Source organism: Mytilus californianus, unplaced genomic scaffold (assembly GCF_021869535.1).
Source record: "Mytilus californianus isolate M0D057914Y unplaced genomic scaffold, xbMytCali1.0.p SCAF_3, whole genome shotgun sequence".
Lineage (NCBI taxonomy): Eukaryota > Metazoa > Mollusca > Bivalvia > Mytilida > Mytilidae > Mytilus > Mytilus californianus.
Genome location: NW_026262679.1, coordinates 121,609,008 through 121,628,425, shown reverse-complemented (window position 1 = coordinate 121,628,425; position 19,418 = coordinate 121,609,008). Strand labels below are relative to the sequence as shown.

General features: G+C 32.3%; 1 protein-coding gene across 2 annotated transcripts in view; it reads left to right on the top strand.

Annotated features, from left to right (window-relative positions):
* LOC127736030 (transient receptor potential cation channel subfamily M member 3-like) overlaps window positions 1-19,418 on the top strand; it is a 140,295-nt gene that overhangs the window by 26,992 nt on the left and 93,885 nt on the right. For both annotated transcript variants that reach the window (XM_052246527.1, XM_052246528.1), the window contains exon 2: window positions 1,437-1,529. In XM_052246527.1, coding sequence (XP_052102487.1) covers window positions 1,452-1,529 — 78 coding nt within the window. In that variant the 5' untranslated portion in view covers window positions 1,437-1,451. The remainder of the gene's footprint in view (window positions 1-1,436; window positions 1,530-19,418) is intronic.

Genomic DNA, 19,418 nt, shown 5'->3' with positions numbered 1-19,418 from the left:
ATACATTAAGAACCATTTAGTTTCAAATTTGACTGAACATTATATATACAAATCTTCAGTTGATAATTATGGTCTGACTTAAAAACTTGAATATATTTATTCAAATTAACCAGAATGGTATAGGTTTTGGTGGTAATAAATTTCTAATAGATTATATATTTCTATATATAATTTGGGGGCTGCTGCTGCCAAACAGTGTCCGTTCATTAACATAATGAAGGTCAAGTTCAATTTTCACGATTTAAGCTTCTCTCGTTTTTGAGTTATTGACTTTTTGAAGTCCAAATATATACTTATATGATTGAGTTATTACCCTTTGAACAGAAATTGTGATTTGCAAATATCATTTTCATTAGATAATAATCTATTTTTATTAAAGGATATATTTCATTACATTAGATTGTGTAGATAAAATTGTTGACATTGATAGATAAGTTGCAGATCTATATTAGTTTGTGTCACAAATGAAAGAAAAAATATTGGGAACTATTAATTATATATATAGAGTTTGATTACACTTACTGTTTTTAAGTAATTTTCACCTGTTAATAGATAACAAAACATCTAGTAAATATTTTATCACACAATTATAATGGGGTGACAGATTTATTTGAAAATTTTCTGTTTCCTAAGTGTTGGACAGTATAAATAAAGTTTGAAACTTACTGTTCATTATAAGACATTTTGAAGATATTTACAGATAAGTTTTATAGATTTTTAATAGATATTGTATTAATGATAAATGACATTTTGGATTTTTTTTATCTTTTCTTTTGTAATTATTTGAAGAATTTTGTGGTTGGTTTGTTTGTTATTCTGTATAAACTTATTTTCTGAATGCTATATATATATTTTTTTTGATGAAGCAAACTCCTTTAAAAACTAAGCTTAGTTTGTCTATTAAATAAACATATATTTAGATTTCTGATTTTGGGCCCAGTTTCAAGTTGGTCCAAATCAGGGTCCAAAATTATACTTTGTTTGATTTCAACATAAATTGAATATATATAGAGTTCTTTGAAAAGCTGAATCTAAACCTGTATTTATTTTCATTATTAACTAGAAACTACCCCATTGAGGTCCAAAGGGTCCTAAATTAAACTTATGTTTGATTTCATCAACAATTCAAAAATTGAATTCTTGGGGTTCTTTGATATGCTAATGATAACAATGTTATTAGATTTTGGATATTGGACCATAAAAGGTAAATTTCAAATCTCAAATTTTTCAGTTCTTTGACCACATTCATTTTGTGTCACAAACCTATACTGTGTCCAAATTCAGAGCTGTTTTAAGCTTAAATGTTGTGTCCATACTTGCTCAACTGTTCAGGGTTCGACCTCTGCAGGAAAATCTGGTTTGCTGTCACTCTGACAGCCTCTTATTATGATGTTTTATGATGGTTTATTTTCATTCAAGTTATATTTGAATTTCAGATATGTTAGCCTGGCATGGCGTTCTTCCGAACATCAACCCCTAAAGATGTTCCTGAACAGGTATCCCTGGTACGTCAATCAAGTGTATATCAGGTAAGCACCAGATGTTTAACTGTCATGTGACAGTTGTATTTGTAAATTGATACTGTGGAATGCAAAAATTCTGGATACAAACATATAGGAATTGTGTTGAACATTTGAATATGTGGCTTACGTATACCCACGAAATCTGAACATAATTTGTATCCCACCAATCTTAATGAATCCGCAGTATTTTTATTTAAGCTTTTTATGCCTGTGCTCCAGACGAAGAGGGCATTAAGTGTTACACTTGACTGTCCGTCCTACTGAAGGTCCCATTTTCGTTTCACACTTTAACTTTAGTTTGCCTCAAATTTTATGAAACTCATACACAATGTTAAGAACCAAAACTGGCAGACAGAGTTCGAATTTGGGCAGTGAGTCACTTACTGTTCTAGAGTTATGTCCCTTTATATTTTGGAAAATTGCTAATTTTTTGGTTTCCGCACTTTAACTTATGTTTGCCTCATGTAAATTCTATGAAACTCTCACACAATGCTGAGAACCAACACTTGCAGACAGAATTCAAATTTTGGGCAGTTAGTTACTTACCATTCTAGAGTTATACCTTTTATAATTTTGAAAATTGCTAATTTTTTTGTTTCTGCACTCTTACTAAAGTTTGCCTCATGTAAATTATATGAAACTCATACACAATGCATAGATGCCAACCATTACGGTTTTCCTGTAATTGTTACGAATTTTGAACCAAAATTACGGTGTTACGATTAACAGTCTGTTTGTTACGGATTTACGTTCATTATCGTGTAACATTTAGAGCTTGAATGGTTTGGACTGTTATTTTCCTTTGAGTTTATTGGGACTATCCCTAAGAATGACTGGGGTATATATATATGGTCGCCACTGGTCTTCATCCGATCGGCAGTAGAACCCTCGCCAAAGTGGGCATCCGTTTGGCTGTGCTGGATTTATCTAGTACGCAGCCACGTCCAGTCAGAATGAGGACGTTAAATCTGATGCCTCGTGTAGAGAGTGCCACGCTCTTAACACGTTAAGAACCCTTGCAACAACTCTTTGAGGGGTCCGTAGGTGGCGTGTTGCAATGCCAAATTTCTGTCCATATCCAATATACCCTCATTTTCCCGTGGTACAAATTTTCCCCCGACCTTCATCCAGGGCGGCCTCTGTTGTAAGACCTACCTATTTAATTTATTGTTTACTTGTTCTCGTCCTGAACATGCATGAAATATTTGCCACTGGATGTTTAGCAATCGGCAATCAATCGGGATTACCAGTACAAAACGACCTATATATTTCTTGTTTAATTTTGAATAATTAATGAATGAAACCAGTCATTGTTTTCAATTTTGCAATGTCTGATGGAACAATTTAAATTTCAATGCATAGAAAGAAAACTAGAAATCCGTACCATTATGCCTTTTGCAAATAATTATGAAAAGGATTTTCATTTGACGCGATGGTCAGTATTCCTCATTTGATCATCAACTTGAATCATAGTTCTGATAAATAAAGAAAACCATTTTGTCACTGAGAGTCACCCAAAAAGTGTGACTGAGGAATAGAAATATGGTCACTACAGGTTTTCTTCCATTAGGCAGTATTACTCTTGCCAAAGTGTGGCGTCCGTTTGGCTGTGGTGGATGTACAAGTACGCAGCCACATCCGGTTGGAATGGGGACGTTAATTCATATTCCTCTTGAAGAAAGAGTGCAACACACTCTTAAGAACCGTTGAAACAACTCTTTTTGAAATCCGTTGGTGGCCTGTTGCACTGCTAAAGTTCTGTCCCATATCCCATACACCCTCATTTTCCAGTGGCAGTGTCAATTTTCCCAACTCTCATCCTGGGCGACTTCTATTAATTAAATGACCTACCTTTTGTATTTGTTAGTAAAGTGTTCTTTTCCTGAACATGCATGAAATATTTGCCACTGGACGTTAAGCAACCAATAACCAAGCAATCATATTACTGGGTGCACAGTTGATTATGAAATGTTACGTAAATATTACTGAAAAAAGACACAAATTAAGGAAATTTTAATGCCTTTTTACTGATTGCACTCAAAGGGGTTGGCACCTTTGCACAATGCTAACAACCACAACACGAAGACAAGGGTTCAAATTGGGCAGTGAGTCATTTACGGTTATAGAGTTACTCCCACTTTTAACTTTAAAAATTGGAAAGCTTGAGTGGGGGCATTTGTGTCCTCAGACACATTCTTCTTTTATTATGCTAAGCCAAGAGGCATTAAGTGTTACTCTTGACTGTCTGTCCTTCCGTTTGTCCCATTTTCGTTTCTGCACTCTAACAAGTTTTACTCAATTAAATCTTATGAAACTCATACACAATGCTTACAACCACAACACGTAGACAGTGTTCGAATTTGGGCAGTGAGTCACTTACCGTTCTAGAGTATGGTAATTATTTTGAAAATTGCAATTTTTTTTGTTTCTGCAAAGCTTGAGCAGGTGCATTCGTATCCTCAGACACATTCTTCTTGTATCTTTCTTTTATTCTTTGTGATCTTTTGATTTATGTAACTAAGTCTGAAAATTCAAACAGCAAATCATATCCTTTCAAACAGCACAATTTGTAGTAAGATAGCTTGAATATGGAACTTTGCTCCTCATTTTTATTCATTGATGGTTTAATTACAATATTAACAATTTGAAAGTCATTGAAATTTGTATATTGTGTGTATTTTGTTGGGTACTTTATTTTGTGGTTTTAATGAACAAAGAAATCAACATATATTGTAACCCTATAATATTATATACTTTATGAATAACAGAATCTAATTTTTCTGTATTTTTGAATTTCTAAGCCTTTGGTGATATAATTGTTTATCAGATAACATAAAGATACATGTAGCATCCAGAAGTTAAAAAGGTAAATTAAATGATTAAGAGTATATTTTGTGTTAGAGTTGTCTCCATTTGTCTACTTTGATATAATTGTGCCATTGGTTTTCTCTTTTAAATTGTTATCCTGGGGTTTTAACAGCTTACGGTATGGTATCAGTTTTGCTCATTATTGCAGGCCATATAGTGACAAACAGAGGTCTCATCCTTGTCCTTGGTCTTTGATGGATAGTAATGTCTCATAAACAATCATACAACATCTGTATATTTTTATATACATGTAGGAATAGTTTAACAGTCATATAATTTGAAAGAATTTCATCATTTGGAAATGAGACCTAGTAATAATAGAATAATCAATTACTTTTTGACGATCTCAGTTTTGACGGGGGTTGATACATAATTTTCAGGTGGGTATGTACTGCAGGGGCATGAATTGAATACTGCTCGTTCATAGAGTCTATTGCATAAGTGTTCATATCATCTCTGACCTTGTGCATGAAATTATATGCGTTTGCGTTAAGTCTGCTTTTTGAAGGATCAACATTACATGCGTCATGTGACATTTTAATGACTTGGTAAATTTGCAAATTTGTCTAAGCTTGCAATCTAGTTTATACATATATTTATCTGAGTTGGTGATTTCCTGCTCCAGATTCTGATGTTTGATCCAAGAGCCTGCTATTTAAGTCAATCAATGTTTTCTGTTTCTGTGTGATGGCATCATAAAGAGCTTTCACTTCTCAATTTCTGTATTGGTGTAAGATTTTAACTTGTCAAATTTGAACAGTAGTTTCGTGACGGCTCCTTTGTGTCCAGCACGAACTGACTTCAGCTTTGAATCCATATCCAAAGGTTACCATTAAATGTTGTGGAATCTCAATAAATACTTTTTGGATTGCAAAATATATTGAATCGTTGTGATAGTTATGAAATCTATACAATAACGTCATACGTTACAATGTGCTTATTCAGAAGGATTTGCTTGCCCTTTCAAAATACCAATTGCAAAAAAAGTTTAACCAAAATGCAGTTTGAAACACCTTTACAAACTTATCAACTGGTAAAACATTCTAGCTCATTGCATCAGTGAAAGGTTGTTATTATGACGTCAGTGCAGTGAAATAAAAATAATCCTTACCAAATCCTGTTATTTAATGTCAAAATAATATTACCACTCACTTTGTTATAAGGAACACTTGTTTAAAAAGGTTTAGACTTGTATATGAAAACTTCTATCTTATTGACATTTTATAAGTTATTAGTTCTAAACATTGTTTTATTGGTCGAACATTTATTGCTTTGTTTTCTGTATTATACCTATCCAGCCAGAAAACAAAAATGTTGTCAAATCACTGTTGCTTCATTTTGAACACCTTTTTCAATACTATATATGGTATTATTAACAGGAAAATTTATTTAGGAAATTACTATCTAACTTGGAATTAAATACATTTTATTTCTCATGGAAGTTCTTAATTAAGTATGACATATGCAATCAGATTGTCCGAGATTTTCATTCTGAAGACTGGCTGTGGTTAAAGAAAGCTCATTACAAAGTATTACCCATTGATTTTAGTGTCTTAATGACATATCAGGGATTGGCAGACTGGGGCTTGAAAGAATTTTGATCAAGTTTACACATATGAAGTCCTCGTTTCTTTTCGTTTGTTAAATTGCATAAAGAAATCCAGTAATAATACGGTAGATCTGTAATGACTGTTGATTAAATAAGAAGTCAAGCTTATGGTTCTAAAGTCAAGGACTGATGGTTACTGAATACTTTGCTCATTTATAATATGCTAATGCAATAGACTTAATTGCTTTTTCTCAATCTATGACTCTAGAACTTTTGAAGTTGTACAACAATCACTTTTGCATTGTTGCATCAGACATTTTCTCTAATGATGTTAAAATTTTAGTTATGGAACATCTGATGGCCAGCAGTGGTGATGAAATAGCAATAGGTGTTCTTATTTACTGATGCTTGTCAAAAATTATTATTTAAAGGAACAAGATGAAAAACAGGGCTTATTATACCACCACTTATATCCCTCACAATCAAAGTTGGGGGTTATATAGGAATCACCGTGTCAGTCTGTTGGTCTGTCCATCCCTCTTGATTCTTGTCTGGCGCATAACTTTGAACCATTGAACTTAGGTTGATCAAACTTGGTAAACAGACACATTATGGATGGGGTGTGTGTATTATACCAAAGTCAGGTAGCTCTGACCGTGACTTTGACCTCTGATACCTATGATAGTAAAACCTTGTCCAATTCAATTCTGACGCATAACTTTTTTTACTGTTAAACTTTATTCATTCACAAATTAATGTCTAAAAAACAATGATGAATATTGTTGCATTTTGAAGAAAAATGAATGTATTTCATCTTTTGACATTGTATTTGAAAGAGCTAAAATTTACAACAAAAATGTTCCTTATTTTTAGCTCACCTGACCCAAAGAGCAATTCTCCTTACTTGGATTGTCGTCTGACAATGTCATTTTCATCCATGAAATTTAACAAAACATTTCTCCTCTGAAACTACTAGGCCAATTGAAAAAAAACTTGGCCACAATCATCATTTTCTAGTTTAAAAAATTTGTTCAATGATCTTGCTTTTCGACCAACATGGCTAAAAATGTAAAATTATACTTGAATAACAATGATTTGATAAAATTAATTTTTTTCAACAGGGTGTGCATGTAGTCATCATATATATGCATAAATACAGGTATCACCATATCAAATGCTCTGTGTACCATAAAATTCTCAAATTTTGAGATGTAAAAAACTCTTAAATAGAAAGTATTCAGGGAGTATACTGGTAATACTGATATACATTGCAAATGTTTAAAATGGTTTCCCCAACCTGTGTCCTTATTTGGTGAAGAAAAATATTCTGTTTTTGGAAAAATCTAAATTCAGCAGTCATGATTCTGTATTCTTGTTCTTCAGACCTTGTTAGGAGACAACAATGGACAGCTGTCAATCAAAATTGGATGATATATAGTGGAAATTTATCACTCATTTATATTCATTAAGATGTCTTTTTTGGCTGAACTGACAAGTTATTGGTGTTTGAATTAATTGGATGTAAATGTAATATTATATGACAATAAGATGATTTCAGATAACCTTAGGTATATTTACAATAAAAAAGTGTCTTTAATTGTCTAAAATAAGGATAAAATTGTCACCTAATGGAACATAGAAATGTTGATGTTTAAGAGCATGATATAAACTTCATTTACTTGAGATGGTGTTTTTTTAAATACATTTGAATAGATTTAATATAATTGACAGATGGCTTATTACATATATTCCAGTATTTTCGTCCTTATTTGTTGAATGCATTTAAATTACTTAAATGGCAGAGAATTTATTTGATTTGACCATATATCCTGAAATGTTTTCCATCACCCTGCAAGAGTAGACATTGTGGGGGACAACTGCTCTTGGCAGTGAAATACCTGCTAACAATGACTGGACTCATTTTGACCGTCTTATTGGTAACAATGACTGGACTCATTTTGACTGCCTTATTGGTAACAATGACTGAACTCATTTTGACTGCCTTATTGATTTTTATCGCGAGAAGTATTCACTAGAAAGTAGTAAGATACATTGTACTATATATACATTTTTGTATATACGCTTGCCTATCTGAACATTCTATTTTACTGGAAAATGAGAGGCCATTGAGATATTCCTTGATTCTCTGCAATTTCCGTGCCAAAATCATATTTCTTCTAATCAACTGACTTAACCTGTAGCAACTGCTACATTTCTTTCTTGTTGCTGTTGCTTGTATATCAAGTAAATAAACTGATCATAGATACCAGGCTCAAAACTTTGTACGCCAGAAACAGATTTTGTCTACAAAGCACTATCAGTGACGCTTGAATTAAAAAAGTTGAAAAGGTCAATAAAGTACAAAGTTGAAGAGCATTTAGGACCTAAAATTCGGAATTGTTTTTCCAAATGCTAAGGTAATATATTCCTTTGGTAGAAAATTTTGAGAACCTACTTATCTACTCTCGAAACACTGTCCTACTAATCCATTGACCTGTTACCTTCAAATAGGACAAGGTCATAGGTGTCACTAAATGCATCTGTCAAAAAAATATGTCTAGTTTGAATAAGCAGTGCCATTGGGTAAAATTGTTTCTGAAAAGGCAGACCATTGTAATTAGGATTTTCTATTAAGAACAAATTTTGAAAACTGTACAATTCTGTGTATTTTATTATTGATTATTGATTTATAGTGACAGAACTACCCATTCAATCATGCTACTAATGAAACTTGACATAAAAACTACAGGCATATCAAGTAAAACAACACTTGATTGTTAGTTACTTAATGTCCTGTGGCAAGTATTACATGCATGGTCAAGGCAAGAACAAATTAGACAAAAAAAATCATTAATCAAATAGGTAAATACACGTAAGTTGAGACAGGAGAAAGGGCATTGAATAATTATATAGGCTCATTTTTGGCCCTCCAATAATTTTATTTTTTAAATACGGTTACTTCAAATTTCCTCATAACATAGGGTATATGCAAAAAATCAAGAAATATAAATGAATAAGACAAGATTTGCTGTGTTATTGCATCTAAATTACATCATGATATGTGGATATTTCACTGAAATGAAGAAAATGCTAATTTTATGCAGTTTTCCATCCATATTTAAAACATTGGGCACAGCAATATGACAACACAATGATTTTAGAACAGCTTTCTTATATCTATTTAAATATTCCTTTCAAACATAAAGTTGTTATTTTAGTGTGCTCATACTTTTTTCATCCAAAATATACTCAAAAGTGTAATCACAACAGGACATTAAAGCTCAGAAACAGGTCAAAAGTTTACACAGTTGTAACCGGATGTTTAGAAACAGGCAAACAATAGTCAGGAATTATTTTTGAAAAGGGATAATCCTGACTATTTATTCTGTCTCCAACAGTTTATAAATGGGATTTCAAAAATTTATTTGGCAGCTATGGACAGGCTTATAATTAATTGAAATAGAATTGAATGATAAGGATAATCATTGTTGTCAGTCTAAAATGTCTTATTAAAGATATAAAATCAATGTCATCTATTTTTATACGACCGCAAAAATTAAAAATTTTTTGGTCGTATATTGGTATGACGTTGGCGTCGTCGTCGTCGTCGTCGTCGTCGTCGTCGTCGTCCGAAGACACATTGGTTTTCGCACTCTAACTTTAGTTTAAGTGAATGGATCTCCATGAAATTTCACCATAAGGTTCAATACCACAAAAGGAAGGTTGGGATTGATTTTGGGGGTTATGGTACCAACAGTTAAGGAATTAGGGGCCAAAAAGGGGCCAAAAATAAGCATTTTTGTAACTTTCAGACAATAACTTGTGTGTAAGTGTATGGATCTCTCTGACATTGTACCACAAGGTTCCATATCACAAAGGGAAGGCTGTAATTGATTTTGGGGGTAATTGCCTCAAAATTTTAGGAATTAGGGGCCAAAAAAGGGGCAAAAAACAAGCATTTTTCTAGTTTCATGACAATAACTTGTGTGTAAGTGTTTGGATATTTCTGAAATTGTACTACAAGGTTCCATATCACAAAGGGAAAGCTGGAATTGAGTTTGGGGGTAATTGCCCGAAACGTTTAGGAATTGGGGGCCAAAAAGGGGCCAAAAATAAGCATTTTTCTAGTTTCCAGACAATAACTTGTGTTCAAGTGTATGGATCTCTCTGAAATTGTACTGCAAGGTACCATACCACAAAGGGAAGGCTGGGATTGAGTTTGGGGGTGATGAATCATAAGGGGGTTCAAAAAATTGGGGGGGGGGGGATTTTTTTTTTTTTTTTTTTTCTTTTTTTCCTTTTTTTTTTCTTTTAAAATTTTCCATTTTAAGTTGGTTATTTCTGATTTATATTTAAAAGCAAATAATAATGATATGGTAGGAGATACACACCAAACAGGATGTGTAAATTATTATATAATAAGTATTGTGCAATAGCAAGAAATTTTCAATTGCACAGTATTGCACAATAGCAAGAAATCTTCAATTGCACAGTATTGCGCAATAGCAAGAAATCTTCAATTTAACAGTATTGCGCAATAGCAAGAAATATCCAATAGCACAATATTGCGCAATAGCAAGAAATTGTCAATTGTACAGTATTGCGCAATAGCAAGAAATATTCAATTGCACAGTATTGTGCAAAAGAAGATACTTCGTATAAATTGCTTATTTCTTGATCAATTTCAATGGGGTTTTATTCTTGAATTCTTGGGGTTCTTTAATATGCTGAATCTAACCGTGTATTAAGTTTTTGGATTTTGGGCCCCGTTTTTAAATTGGTCCACATTGAGGTCCAAAGGGTCCAAAATTAAACTTTTTTTTATTTCAACAAAAATTGAATATATGGGGTTCTTTGATATGCTGAATCTTACCATGTATTTAGATTTTTTATTTGTGGGCCCGCTATCAAATTGGTTCATATTGAGGTCAAAAGGGTCCAAAATTAAACTTTGTTTGATTTCATCAAAAATTGAATTATTGGGGTTCTTTGATATGCCAAATCTAACTGTGTTTTTAGATTTTTAATTTAGGGTCCCATTTTTTAAATTTGTCTACATTAAGGTCCAAAGGGTCCAAAATTAAACTTAGTTTGATTTTAACAAAAATTGAATTCTTCGGGTACTTTGATATGCTGAATCTAAACATGTGTTTAGATTTTTGATTATGGGATCAGTTTCAAGTTTGTCCAAGTTGGGGTCCAAAATTAAACTTTGTTTGATTTCAACAAAAATTGAATATATGGGGTTCTTTGATATGCTGAATCTAACCATGTATTTTGATTTTGGACATTGGACCATAATAGGTAAATTAAAAAAATTGAAGTTCTTAGACCACATTCTTTCTGTGTCAGAAACCTATGCTGTGTCAAATATTTAATCACAATCCAAATTCAGAGCTGTATCAAGCTTGAATGTTGTGTCCATACTTGCCCCAACTGTTCAGGGTTCGACCTCTGCGGTCGTATCAAGCTGCGCCCAGCGAAGCATTTTATTGTCCGATTGCCTGGTTATATTTTTTAACCTGAATATTAAAACACAATTAAAAAACATGTAGAAGACATGTGGGTCAAAAAATTAGGTAGTTTGTAAATTATCTTTTGATACAGCATACAGTTATAATGCTGTGACATCATCTCTAGACAACACTACAGCACTAATAACTATACCACACAGACTTAAACTCCTTAAGATATTAGAATACTAATAATCTCTAGACAACACTACAGTATTGATATAATCTCCAAAAATGCTACAGCACTGACAACTATACCACACTGATTTAAACTCCTTAAAATATTAGAATACTGATAATCTCTAGACAACACTACAGTACTGATATAATCTCCAGACAACACTATTTTTCTGATATAATCTCCAGACAACACTACAGTACTGATATAATCTCCAGACAACACTATTGTTCTGATATAATCTCTAGACAACACTACAGTACTGACAACTATACAACACTGAATTAAACTGCTTGAAATGATAAAACACTGACAGTCTGTAGACAACACTACAGTGCTGACAACTATACACCACTGACTTAAACTTCCTAAAATAATAGAACACTGACAATCTCTAGATAACATTATAGTACTGACATCTCATGACAACACTACAGTTCTGATATAATCTCCAGACAACACTACAGTACTGACAACTATACAACATTAACTTAAACTCATTAAAATAATAGAACACTGAAATCTCCAGACAACACTACAGCACTTACACAATCTCCAGACAACACTACAGCGCTTACATAATCTCCAGACAACACCATAGTACTGACATCTCCAGATACAACTACAATACTGACAACTTTACAACTTGGACTTACACTGCATGAAATTATAGAACATGACAATCTCTAGACAGCACTTTTGTACTGTACCTGGCAACACTACAACAATGACAGCTATACAACAGTTAGATAATGATATTTTTATTGTTGTTGATAAAAAATCCCGACATAAATTGCTGATTTACTGTAAATTCAGAAATTATTGCGTGCATTTATTATTGCGATTTTGTCATTTTAGACTAAAATGCGATTTTAATTTTTGCGATATTGAGAAAAATCCTATTTCATTCATATAAAAAATTTCAAAATGCGAGTTTAAATTATTGCGATTATAACCCTGTCGCATTTTTCGCAATAATAAAAACATCGCAATAATTTCTGAATTTACAGTATTTATTGTGGGCTACCAATTTTCAAGGATTTTGTGGGTATAGGTAACCACAAATGTAAATGTTCAACCAAGTACACATTTTCTTTAGGCTTCGGTGCAGAGTCTGCAGACTTTGGCAAAAACTACAAAATCAAATATCCTTAAAAATAAATAAAAAATAAATCCACAGAAAAGTAGAACTATTACTAATTTAGGACAGTTGTGCAACCCAGTAAACAGAGATTACTTACTGGTCATAATGTTCAGTGTAATGTCCATAACCCTAAGCACACACTGCCTTGCAAGTAGAAATAATCTGTTGACAAAATTGTCTACAGAATAATAGAGTATTTATCCAATGTTTGTTTTATTTTCCTTTGACGTTGTTTGTCCCATTGGTTATTCATGATCTTATATGTATATTTCAAACTTTGCATTCAGATGTTGCCTCAGAACTATTTTTATTTTACAACAATTCATCAGCAATTTAAGTGTTGATCTTTAGGGACGGAACTTTTATCTCTTTAGAATTGTAGGAGATTTATCGGGCTTAAAACTACTAATGCAATTTAATGGAACAGATCCAATTAATTATCAAGCCAATCCTTAATTACTCTAAAGAGGAATTACTATTTAAATATCTAGAAATCGAAATACATATTGAAATTCAAAGTGATTCTATATGTTTCTGATATTATACTGTTTCAAAATAATATCAGTGAAAATGTTTTCCATGTGGATTAACATTGAATATTTGGCATTATTACATCACTGAAAGCTGCTATACATATTTATGAAAATTCCAGAGTACCCTTTCAAAAGTGTGTCATGCTTTCTATTGGAAGTATTCTTCTATAGATTGCATTTGGTCTGGAATTAAAGGGACATTGATGGTTCCAGGATGATAATTTTAGTATACATGTACGTTACACTTGAAAGCATATCAATTGTTATAGGTTTTGTTAATATGTTTTGATTTACCTATAATTTATGGAATGGAAGTATTCATGAATGCAGGTTATTTTAAAACAGAGTAAGGACCTACCCTTCAGAATTGGCACCAATGGCTGGTAATTTTACTATGTTCTAATGCTTAGTTGTGTGATTAGTTTTATTTTTGAAGAGGTACTTATAGTGGGCCCTTAATAATTGATATGCAGTATCATTGCATCATAGTTATAGGCATTAAAATGAGTCTAACCCCTTTTGCTTTATTCCAGTGAAATGGAAATTTCCAAATTTTGTTTGAATCTGGTCATTTTAACTGGCATATTATGTTTGACCAAAGCTGATAATTGATGAGAAACTCTCCTATAATGACAATGCTTTAAGAATGGAAGTAAAGCTGACCTGTTGGAGTATAAGTAGTTGTGAAAGTCAATCTAACTTATAGCATCATATTCTTCAAGCTTGGAGGTCATTTTCTGTCATTGGTCCAAGTGTTGAGGTCAGTCTTGCTAATAGTGACATTACATGAAGGTAGTTCTTGCCTCTAATTATAGATTATTTATGTTTTTTTCAGACAAAGATAAATTTTCTCATCCTCGTCTTATGGAAGAGCAACAGAAATGTATCAAGTTTAAAAAAACAAATAATTTGTTAATTGCTTATTTACTTAAGGCAACATCAGTAACGTATGGCTTATGATGTCATCACTTTCTCTTTCTTCTTGTCTGCAAAAAACTGTCTTACTTGAGTAGCGCAAGGCAAAAACTTTTCATACTAAGATCAAAGGAAATTTTTCAGAATAAAGTTTTAAGTGAGCTTTCTTTTATTAGACCCACAAATAGGAGATGCAACATTTCTACTTAAAAAGGGCTGCAAAATATTCAAATTGACAAAGAATCCTCAACTGTAATTTTTATGGGCACTTCCTGGTCACAACACAAACTACATATCTATCTTGACACAGAAAACCTATAATCATACCATACCTTTAGATGATTGTAATAGCTTTTATCAAATAACTACATTTCAATAATGCCATATGAGACTCTTCTATTTTCATTTCCTTAATGTTTTATACATTTGGATTATATCCTAGTATAAGAATCATAATGCACCTGTATATAGTTAAAATAAAGTACAATTTCCCCCTTAAACAGAGACACGTAGATGTAAATTCTGACATAGGAAATAGGAAGGTTGACCTTTTCCTACTGCTAACAATTTCTGTACATGTGTAATTCTAGCTGACCTTTTCCTACTGCTAATATCTTGCGTTAATATGTAATTCTCTGACCTTTTCCTACTGCTAACATATTCTGTACATTTGTAATTCTAGTCTACCCTTTCTTGCTGCTAAAAATATCTTATGTATATGTTTAATTCTGACAGACCTTTTTCTACTGCTAACATCTTCCATACATGTGTAATTCTCTGACCTTTTGCTAATATTGATATATCTATTAACCACCATTTTATTGTTAAATAAAGGATTTGATTAATAGTTTCTATCGTTACTAATATGTTTGATTAATTTTTAAGCCTATCAGTCAGGATATTTACCACATTATTTGAAATTATTGCTTTTTATGGAAAACTTTATTGGAACCTTAAATGTCTTCCATGCATGTTTCCTATCAAAGTTTCCAGATCACAGATTTACTGCTGAAATAAATAGTGACAGACACCAGAATGCCATGAATTACATGTTTATTACATTTTGCACTTTTCCTATCATCGCCATTGTCCAACTCTGTTGTATTGACGTGTTGTTGATTCCATTGTATGGAGTTATATTTCATTTGCAATAGCTGGAATTTAATGTGACTTTGACCATTCTAAACAAAGAATTGAAATAGTTGCCTACGATACATTTCTCATTCTTAATAGAACAGTAAAGGTTACCTTTTATATCTAGGTGGTGTACTGGATTGGTCTACAAGAATTTGATGTAGTCTAAATAAGATGTTTGTTATAGGTTTATTATAAAGTAATATCATCATATGTTATTATTGATACTTTTACATCAATACTTGATTACTAGACTAGATAACACATGAGGTCTTTGTGTTTTACACAGAAACATAGTCATGGATAGTATACGTATATAGTCTCTTGGTATCCTTCTTCTATTGTGGCCGAATGGTTACATTCAAACACAGTTCAATTTCAGCTCCTCTTCAGGATTCTCGTTTTAAAACAAATTCAATGGTTGGTTGGGAAGGAAATGGAAAAAAAAGGTTAAGTTGCAGGATAAAAAAAAAATTTGTTCTCTATATCCCTGAACCTTTTGTTTATAGATGTGTCTATCATTCCATTCATTGTCCTCTATTATATTTTTACATCGCGATGACCTTGAGGTCAATCCGATGTATTGCTATCGCCTAGATTTCCATTATGTAAATTAGTTTTGGGTTTGTAACCGATCTATAAACATGATAAATATGCGCACATAAACGAGTGCAAAATAACATTCCTTATCGTTTGATATAAATACATCTCTTCAATGAATACCGATAAAAATATTTTTGTTTACAACATAAATTAATAATATGAAAATGTTTTGTAGTTAGATATATATATATAAGTAAAAAATCATTGATAATATCAATGCACACGTACCGAAAAATTGTGTTAAAGCATGCGGAAGAGTATCTCAAAGAACGTTTTGTGAAAATACCGTCAAGGACCGGTAACTCTGTAATTGTTTTTGCGGGAAAATATGAATGCCTACTCGTATCCAATCTTAGAAAAATCGAATTTTTACAGAAAAGTGTCCACCATGCACTTGCATTGCACTATTTTTAGAATAGTAGAAAAGAATGATATACAAATGGATTCAAATCATATATATATGTAACTGTTATTTTAATATAATATAAACAACAAATCAGTGTATACTGATTTGTATCACTACAATATAATAGTTATAACGGTGAAGTTGAATTTCCTGTCATTTATTCATCATCCACGCACGAACTTGTCTCAGAAAAAAATATATCTCTGTACATTAACCTCAGTTTCAGGTAAAGAGATATGTTGTTTTTTTCTGAGACAAGTGCTTTTGACCATCCTCAAGAACTTGTGGTCATCCGATGTTCAGTACTTCAGTACTTTGATTTTCAAATCTTATGTGTAGAGGTTATTTTTTGCAAGTCTAATGTGTAGAGGTTATTTTGTTGCAAGTCTTATGTGGAGTGGTTATTGTTTGCAGGTCTTGTGTGAAGAGATTATTTTGTTGCAAGTCTGATGTGTTGAGTTTATTTTATAGCAAGTCTATCTTATGTGTAGAGGTTATTTTGTTGCAGGTCTTATGTGTAGAAGTTATTTTGTTGCAGGTTTTATGTGTCGAGGTTATTTTGTTGCAAGTCTTATGTGGAGTGGTTATTGTTTGCAGGTCTTGTGTGAAGAGGTTATTTTGTTGCAAGTCTGATGTGTTGAGTTTATTTTATAGCAAGTCTATCTTATGTGTAGAGGTTATTTTGTTGCAGGTCTTATGTGTAGAAGTTATTTTGTTGCAGGTTTTATGTGTCGAGGTTATTTTGTTGCAAGTCTTATGTGGAGTGGTTATTGTTTGCAGGTCTTGTGTGAAGAGGTTATTTTGTTGCAAGTCTGATGTGTTGAGTTTATTTTATAGCAAGTCTATCTTATGTGTAGAGGTTATTTTGTTGTAGGTCTGATGTGTTGAGGTTATTTTATAGCAAGTCTGTCTTATGTGTAGAGGTTATTTTGTTGCAGGTCTTATGTGTATAGGTTATTGAATACTTAGCTGAAGTCAGGTCCAATTTTCAAACAAAAAAAGTTTAAAATTTTAATGTGTGATCTGTACTCCATTTTCATTGTAATATATTAGTACCATGTTTAGATGTGGATTAAGGTTAATTTGGAATTTTAATTAAAGGTTTAAACTTTTAGGTTCAAATGTAAAATAAGTTATGTGGATCTGGTTCCAGATGATATTATTCTCATCATTATTAGAAATTCATTCAAGGAGTCCATTTTCGAAATCCAAAATTGGGAACTGATTATATTGGCTTGTACAATGCCAGCAATTCTAGTCATTTGTTTGGTAAGAAAATAATATTATGTTATAGTTACTGAAAAGAAATTTTGGGACAGACTGACATTGTTTGAAACTTGTCAGTCCAAAATATAGTTGCATCAGTCCAAGCCTATAATCCTATTGAAAAATTCACTCCCTTTTGTCAGACGGACAGACATTGTAACATCACCATGACTGATATTTTCAATTTTTATCATTTGAATGATCCTGACTGACACTTTACAAGAACTCTGTTACGGAGTAAATGTCATTTACATGTATATCAATAAACTGCCCATATAATATATCATGATATCTTGTGGTTATTCCCACGGTTCGGTTCGTATATAACCCATAAAATGGCTAATTCTTTCAAGTTGATTGGAAAGTACCGACTTGAGGAAAATTTGGGAGGGAAATTATTTTATTCTAAATTGATATCATTTATATTGTATGACAGAACCATTCTTCACTGATAACAGCTGGCCTTGATGTCCTCATGATTTACATATATTGGAATATGACAATATTAGTCTGATAGCCAAGGCTAGCAAGGTTTTTTTTAATCAAATAAACCATAGAGTATACGTCATAGTACTAAGATTACTGGTGTGTTCATATAACTGTCATCTCACTATTACATGTATCTAAAAGCTTTATTTTAAATTGTTGACAAATGATTGCCTGATTTTCATATTTTTGTCTAGCCTGCAATGAAAGTCATGGACATGAGACCTTAAAGTGTTGTTTTAGGGATTAATGGCATCAATAATTGTTAAAGTTTGTGATGAGGTCACTCTGGCTAGACATATCTATATGTCTACATTTATTTTTACATAAAGAAGTGTGTGAAAGTTAAAGATTTGCCAGTCACCGTGAAATATTTCAGTTAACCCATGCATTGGAATGTTGAAGATACCAAGGTGACATTCAAAACTCATAAGCTGAGAGAAACTAACATTGCAATTTTTTCAAAATCATAAAAATCATGGTGAAATGTGGTCTTAACAAGCCACACCTGACAGAAATTCAATTGTTCTTTTTCAATTAAAAACCTGCAACTATCAATAGAATAAAAATAAGGAGATGTGGTATGCTTGCCAATGAGGCAACTATCCACCAAAGTTAAAAAAAAATGGATGTAAGCAATTATAGGCAACCGTACGGCTTCAACAATAAGAAAAATTATGTCTACTGTTTCTTTAGATCAAAGATAATTAGCTTAAAGACTAATGGGACCGCTAGTGATTTTGTAATAGACCCATTAAATATGAGGCTTAATCATACACTGATACAACATATTAGTCAGATAACTATTTTTCATTCCAGATGTCCAACAGTGTATGATGATATTAAATGTTGTATTAACCTATGGCATATCATACATATCATACCTGCCAACTTTTCAAAACTTTCATCAAGGATTTTAAGAACAAGAAGACTTAAAACATCTCTTATACATGTCATAAGTTTCGATGACACCTCTCATGAGGGAATCCCCTATAAATCAGTAAATTTGGCCTGTCTGATATGTTTCATACCCCTATTTAGCCTTGGATTTAAGTGGTTAAGATTGGCTTAAAAATAATACTGCCAGTACTCATGTGTTAAGATACTTGGTCAATATACTAAAGAACTCGAATAAACTTCTTAGTGCAGTCTAAATTTTTATGGCCCGCTGCCACAAAGTTTGACCCTTATCCATCATTCTGTCATTCCGCAACCAACAGTTATATATTTTTTTTCTAAACACATTCACATATTTAGGAGATAACTGTATTGTATTTTAAGCTTTGCCTTTGTAAAAGTA